Raw genomic sequence first — 7,480 nt, forward strand, 5'->3', positions numbered from 1 at the left:
CATTTATCGAGGGCTGGAGCTTTCATAAGGATCACGGGTCCTTCGTGCCTCAGTTTCCTCATTGGCGAGATGTTACCAGTCTCTTTCTGCAGAATTAACCGCGGTTTCTCGCCGACTGCCTGTCTAGAGGCTGGCTTTCGAGGGAGGGGGACGATATACAGATGTGCTTTTCCCCCTCGGGTCCCTTTTACTATTTTTTTTATTGGTCCTCGGCACTCGCTGCGGATGGCGGGTCCGAGGGGCCGGGCCTCGGTGGCGGCAGGGCCCACCAGGGCCCGGCTCTGCCAGACCCCCCGCTTCCGGGTTTTTGCCCCGCCATCTCCCCGCCGCTCCCTGCTGCCAGCCCGGGCCGTGATCCCGCATAGGCGCAAGAGCCGCGGCCGGGTCCAGTCCGGTTCCCCCGGCCGGAGTCAGGAACACGCCGCGACAGCTGCATCGATCGCCGGTGTGCGAGGGGCGACCTCGGCGCCCCTGGGCGGGACGGGGCATGAGGGCTTGAGGGGACCGTCTCGTCTGCGGAGCGGGTTTCGGGTTAATTCTGCGGGGCGGGCTGGGGGCTGGTTGGAGGAGGCGGGTTTGATTTTCCCTGCCTTCGACTGAAGGTATGGATAAATTAAATTTCCGTGTCAGGTATGAGAAGGGTAGGAGAATATTGTGTGTAGATAAACCTTGCCACCCCCTACCCCTGAGAGACCCCCATATACAATGTAGAGATGATGAATAGGCTCTGGGAGAGGAGATCGAAGTTCAGTCTGCACCGGCTCCGCTCTATCCTACAGAACTATAGGGCAATTAATTGCGGCTTGTCCCCTCATCCTTCATCTCCTGGTGGCACATATCGATGGAGATTACTGCTGATGGACCATTTTATCACCCTAAATAAACAGTCACCACCTTCTCTAACCTCAATCTAATGTATGGCTATCTGCTGTTTAAGGGTGCTGGGTAACTAATGACGTAAAATACCTAAATCATACAGGTTACCAGCAGTCCGGGGGGGGGGGGGGGAATATCCGAATATTCCCCACACTGATCCACTTCACAGCGTGTTATACATAGTCTCCGTGTAAATTGAATGGGAAGAGGCGTGCAAAATGCTTGCTTGCGTGACACTTCAGTTTTACACAGCGTATTTATTACAGTGACAGGTTGGCGCTTCCCCGTGAAGGTAAAGGAGTCGCGGGCTCCTCATCGTGAAAGCCTCCCCCAGCAGGGAGGGGCAAACCCAAACACCCCACTGGATCAAGCCAGAGACGCACCCGCCAAACTCACCCTGGGAGATATCCCCTCGCCGCACCAGCGCCCCTCCCCCAGCGCCCAGGAATACCCTTATCCTTCCAGATTCAGCAGCCAGGAAGAGAACGGTCCCCAGCCGCCTGCCACATTATCAGGGCTTTAACATAATCCTCTTTACTTCCCTGGAAATACTACAGGGCCCTAATTAGGGGTTTGTTTCTCGCTTTTGTTTTATTTTTCCCCTAACTAAATCACTTTCAATTTAAAACAATAACATACAGACACTTAACCCGCAACTCCTTGGCCCCCTCCCTCGCTCAAGACCGTGCCGTACTCATTGATACTTGACGATCGAGGCGTGCGTCTATGGGGAAACCGCCGCCCATCCATCTTGCCACGGCGGCCGCACGGCGCCGGGCAGGGCAGGGCGCGGGGCCTACGGCGGGGGGGGGGGGGGGCGCAGGCCGGAACAACACCACCCCACGGGCTCTCTCGTCGAGGAGGCACCGCTGCTGCCGCCCGCCCGGCTCCCGCTGCCCCAGGACGCGCAGAGTGAGCCGGGCGGGTGGGTCCCGCCTCAGGGAATACGGTTTGCCCTGGAGAAGAAGACGGAAGCTCGGCTCTGGGGGGAATTTGGGAAAGAAGAGAGAACGGGGCATTCTCTTGGCTTGCGAAGGTGGTACATTTGCAATTAACCGAGGAGCAGGCAGCAGCCAGGGACACGCCGCCAACCCCAAACCGGCAGTGGGGCAGGGCCTGCGCCAGATCGGTCTCCTCGGCGGTCATGGGCCGAACTGGGGAGAGTGCCCACTCTTCCGCACCCTGCCCGTACGCTCCACAGTGTCCGTGGGACGGCTCGGGGCTGGAAGTGCAGCGGGCGAGTGTAACTCGAAGGCGATCGCTTCTCACCTCACCCGCAACCCCAGTTGCGGTCGCCTGTCCCTCAAATGGGCACCTCCGCTGCGGGACGGAGTCGAGATGGCTGAAAATCCCACCTGGCCCGGACCCCCTGACACTTCCGAGGCAATCGCGGAGCCGCGCAGGGGTGGCCAGGCCGGTGCCCTGCAGCCTTTGAGCGAACTAGTGAGGTGGGTATAGGGGCACGGCACGGACCGCGATTCCCACGCTCCTTCCTCACGTACAGCCGGCGGGTCCCAGAAGCTTGAGACACTTGGATCAGAAGTTTTGCTCAGAGACAGCTAATAAGCGCTGGAGCGAAAGCCCCTGTAAACGAGTTCAATGGAAAGACCGTTTAGATCTCTCTGCAGAAGAAACAAGGGGGCCCGTACGCCAGCAGCGTGCCTGTCCTTCAGACGGCGAACGCTGTGCCGGTCCACTCTGACGCCGTTCACAAAGGTCCCTTCTGCTTTCTAGCAACCAGTTTTAATACCGCACTGGGCAAGAAACTACGCCGGAATCTCCTGCGACTCTGCGGCTTGCTATTATTCCCCTCACTTCTTGAAAACACAACGCCCCCATCACTTTTGTATATTTCTTTCTCTTTTAAAAACCTTTATCTTGCAGGTTTACAGCCCTTCTCCGAGAAGTAAAACATGCATGTCTGAACGGTTCGGTTGGCGATTAATTTCAGATTCCATTAAGTGCATGTAATTTATGAGATCAAGTTTTCTGCACCCAGGAGTAGAAAATATACTAACACGCTTCACTAGAGGGTGAAACTAGGTACGAGGAAGTGGCTAAAAACAAAGTCCGTCTCCAATATAGAAATATTTATAATGTTAAGAAGTCAGAAAAATCGCCACCAAACTCAGAGTCAACTTTCTTTTCGCTCTTCAAGACATACGCAGATCGATTAAGACTATCCTAGCATCCATGCAGTTTGATTAGTAGGCAAAAGAGTTTCATGGAAACTTTCAAAACAAACTCTGCATCTAAAATAAAATTAAACGAATCAGCGTTTTGCTCGGGCATGTGCTCAAGGGTCGCTGGTTTGGAGTATCGTGTGTCTGCTCAACAGCCGTCCTCAGACATTTCAGAAGAGAGGAGGATAACAAAAAAATAGAGTTTTAAGAAACCTTGGGATAAAAGGGGGTGTTTGAAGCAGTGGTTAAAAGCGCATAACCTGAAGCCATGTTTCAGTGTTTTAGCGGGGACAGATCCGTGTGCTCTGAACGTTAGCAGTAAATCTGAAGAATTAATATAGTTTATCTAGCTATTTTCACCCCGTGAAGTTCCTCGGTTGCATAATATCAACAGATACAGGAACAAAAAGTGAGAACCAACTTCTAAAACTGCTGACCTCTAGTCGATACAGATGTTTAATAATAGGGGTGTCTTCCCCCCCAAAAAAAAAACCCAACACAACCCCCCTAACTCTGTAATTCGCAACAGCAGTATTAAACGTTTTCTAACCGCCAAGTCCTAAATGAATTCCTGCACTCAGGCAGACGACTCTTTTTTCCCTAGAAAACCAGCTTTTCTTATTAAGTGACCACGTCATGCTTTTCCGTAGGTGTGAAAACTAAAACTAGCGAGGTGTCAACAAGGTGTGAAAGGGAAACTCCCCGATTAGAGGGAGGAAAACTTTGCCCTAGTCTATCTGATGAAAACTGCAACTTTTCCCCTGCCCAGCTTGGAGCAGTAATTGATTTCTGGGTGTTCGGCGAAGGCCAGGCTTTCCAGGCAGGAGCAGAGTGCAACAAGCAAGGGAAAAAAGGACAAACTTCTTCACAAGTCGCTCTGAACCATTTCTGAATTCACTTTCCTAAGCAGTCCTCTGAGAGAAACCCTCCCCAGAGCCACCTTCCCCGTGAAGTGTACCTTCCAGGGAAGGACCAGGATCTCAGGCAGTAACAGCCATTACCGAGGGGCTACCGCCCGCCCCCCAAAACCGCTGGGAACCACGCAAAAGCAGCTCAAGGGAGGGGAGGGCACGGCGGAAGTCACTTCTCACGCTGAGAGCGGTTGCGGTACCGCCTGCGGACCTCCAGCCTGAAGCGTTCCTGGGCTGCCCCGGCGCAGGGAGAGGCGGAGGGCGGGGGTCGGGGACTGCGGGAAAGGGCGTGATACGTACGGTTGTTGGGATCACTGGTGTGCTGATTCAAGGGGATGATCTCCATGCGCTGCTGCCCGTACAGGTAGTAGTCCAGCTCCTCGGCCGTGCACCGGAACCGGACGGCAGCGCGCTCGCCGCATTTGCTGCCGGCACTGCCGGCCCCGCCGGCCCCGCACACGTCCTTGCCCTGTACGGGAGCCGGCGCTCCCCCGGCCGGGGGCTCGGAGTTCTGCAGGGGCCCGAAGGCTGGGAGCTGGGTTACAGGCAGTGAGGTCAGGCCGGCCAGGGAAGCGGCCTCCGCGGCGACGCAGGAGGAGATGGAGGAGGAAGACAGAGTGGACGAGGAAGAAGAGGAGGAGGCGGAGGAGAGGGAGGCCGGGCGCTGGCGGAGGCTGTCAGCCGAGGGCTCGGTTCTCTCGGGCGGCTGGAGCTGAACGAGGGCCCCGCTGCTTTTGAGCTGGCTGCTCTGCGGGAAAAGCTGCTGCCAGTGCTGCAGGTAGGCGGGATCCACCTTCAGGAACGCGGATCCGCCGGGGTCTCCAGGCTTCAGCATCGCGCTGTCTGCGGAGCAGAGAGGAAGGGGACAGCGGACGTGAGACCACCGCCCCGCCTCGGCCGGGCTGAGCCCGCGCCGATCTCCGTGCTCGGGCACTCCGGCAGCCCGGGGTCGGCGGCGGGACCATCCCCGCTTTCCGGCCCGTGCCCAGCTCGGTAGGAGAAAGTCTCGGCTTGAAAAGCCCCCGGGGTGGACAGGCGGGAGATGCAGCAGGGCATTCCCCCGCCGCCGCCCGGGACATGGCAGGACGGCTGCACTCAGCCTTTCCCTTTCATTCCCTTCTCTCCGCCCGCGGGATCAAACCACTCTGAAAGTTGACAACAGGGAGGAGGAAACTTCATCCCCACGCACACAAGTGAGTCTTTTCCCTCTGCGTTCCACAGCAGCGCTTGCAGAAGGAGGACGCGGCCCGGCAGCCCCGTGCCGCTGCCGGGGTATACCCACCGTGGCCCAGCTGTGCCGAGCGGGGCGGAGGCCCTGCCTGGTTGCCCCGGCCCGAAGCTGCCTTACCTGAGCGGGGTGCGGAGGAGCGGTGCTGGGCGGCGGGCGTGCAGCGCTGCAGGCAGTAGCAGGAGCCTTCCAGTGGGAGGAGGGGCTGAAAGGAGAGGCTCTCCCGGTCTTTGTCCTCGGAGAAGCGGGGTGACTCTCCCCGGGTGCCGGGACCGGCTAGCTAAGCGCCGCCGGACTCCCTCTGTGGTGGCTGCGCATCGCAGTCGCGCCGGGCTCCTGCCTCGGCTCTGGCAGACTCCAGGAGAGACACGTGGGTTTTACGACAGCGCAAAACACAAGTGTGTGTGGTGTGTTCGAGAGGGAGGGGATGGACCGGGAAGTTACCAGCGAGCCTGAATGCAGTGCCCTATTTTTGGCAACTTCACCCACTTTGTTCCTTGCTCAACTTTTAAAGGTATCCCTTTCCTTCCCTCCTCCTTCCTTCCCTCCCCCTCTCCCTCCCCTTCTCTTTCTCACTCCCTCTGTCCGCCGTCCGTCCGTCCCTCCCTCTCTCTCTCTTTCCTTCCCTCCCCAGCTCCCAGAACACAGTGCTCCGGGAAGAACCAGGCTTTTAACCCGGCAGAAGGTCCCCAGCTCCGGGTCGGAGCTCCCTACCCAAGCCAGAAGCGGCTCGCACCCTGCCATGCTCCCGGGAGCCGAGCCCTCGCCTCACTGGCCGCTTGCCCCTCTGGGGCTAAGGTGGATTTCAGAGACCTCCCAGGCACGTTTCGCTGCCCTGGTGCTGTCCCACCTACTTCATTTATCTCTTAACTCCTGGGATGAGCTTGCCTCCCGCTCCCTTTGGCTTCCCGAGACCTTCCCCAGGAGGTCCCAACACAGATGAGGGCACTCACCTCCGTAGAACTTCTCCTTCCTCAGACCTTATCCCCTCGAGCGCCAGCACGGCTCCCTCCTTCTCTCCGTCCTCGGTTACAGCACAGAGCGAGAAGTGCAACCTGTGGCGAGAAACTTCTCATCTCTAACGACTTTTTCTTTCCACTTTGCTTTAAAACAGGCGTTTTCTTCCCCTCTGCTCAGTTGCTGAGGTCCCGTATCAGTGAGTATTTTTTCCAGTTTCTTTCCTACGCTGTAAGAAAAACCAGACGAGAACTATAATCTCCTAGGTGTATATCGCATGTATATGGTATCCCGTGCATTTAAGACGAAATATTTACACTACGCACTTATGTCACCTAAACCTCTCTCTAGTGTCAGAAATGCCCACACTATCAGGTGTCACGCTGCCACCAAGAGCACCCTTGCTTCCGAACATAACGTGTGCCCCTGATAGTTGTTTTCTGCCTTTCTGCCATTCCCTCCAACATGTTTCTAGTTTCTTTCTTTCCTACCCTTAATTCTCGTGGAGCCTGGGAAAGCTGCTGCTGTTTAGACTTTGTCCGTGTCTAAGGCAGGACATTTTAACACAAATTTGAGCAGGGCTGGGTAAAAAAAATATTTTGACTGGCATTATTTTGACAAGGTCATCCGTCATCTTCTCTATAGATTGGTAACACCTAAGTTAAAGGCAAACACGAATGGGGAACCACGGTTTTTTATGGATTATAAAGTTTCCTATAAAAACCTTCTGTATGTCTTTGGTCAATTCACTTGTGCGAAATACAATGAGTTTCCAGCTCTCTCGCCGCACTGCCCTGCTCTGTGAAGTTCCGCTTCCAGCGGTCCGTGTGCCAAACGCGTTCGCACACCCGCGCTGCTGCGGACGCTGCGCTGTGAACGGACGAGCGCCGTCCTCACAGCGTTAGTAGAGCGTTTCGTCCTTGGCCATCTCCTTCCTGGTCACAACTTTATTCCGCCCATTCCGTCTCTTCTAATTTGATTTATTTTTTTAATGTGCATCTCTGCGTTATTGCCGTTTTCCTCACCGGACATCTTTTAAGAATACCGAATTGCGTTTAGTGGCAGCAATCTCTATAAATTCGTTCCAAGCTAGAAAAACGTGATGAAGTGGGGGAAAGCTCCTAGCTAATGGGCTTAAGTATATTGTCAATATCTGCACTTGCCTCGAGTTGTTAGCAGAAATATTCCATGTGGGTTCATATTAAGAGGACTTCAATCTCTTACAGGTTTGTTGTTTTTTTTTTTTACAGCTGGAAAAGTTGCGCTTCGAGCGCTCGAGGTGGCAGAATAACATTTACAGACCGCCCGGCACTCTGGCACCCAGT

At 55.5% G+C, this 7,480-nt stretch overlaps 1 protein-coding gene across 1 annotated transcript in view; it reads right to left on the reverse strand.

Moving 5' to 3' along the window:
• Positions 1–5,548, reverse strand: part of PRDM6 (PR/SET domain 6) — a 71,204-nt gene extending 65,656 nt beyond the window's left edge. The window contains exons 1-2 of the mRNA XM_062604455.1: positions 5,319–5,548; positions 4,271–4,813 (exon numbers count right to left, since the gene is read on the reverse strand). Coding sequence (XP_062460439.1) covers positions 4,271–4,805 — 535 coding nt within the window. The 5' untranslated portion in view covers positions 4,806–4,813; positions 5,319–5,548. The remainder of the gene's footprint in view (positions 1–4,270; positions 4,814–5,318) is intronic.
• Between the last annotated feature and the right edge of the window lie 1,932 nt (positions 5,549–7,480).

Source organism: Pezoporus occidentalis, unplaced genomic scaffold, assembly GCF_034315485.1.
Source record: "Pezoporus occidentalis ecotype Australia unplaced genomic scaffold, CSIRO_AGI_Poc_V1 ctg86, whole genome shotgun sequence".
NCBI classification, from domain to species: domain Eukaryota; kingdom Metazoa; phylum Chordata; class Aves; order Psittaciformes; family Psittacidae; genus Pezoporus; species Pezoporus occidentalis.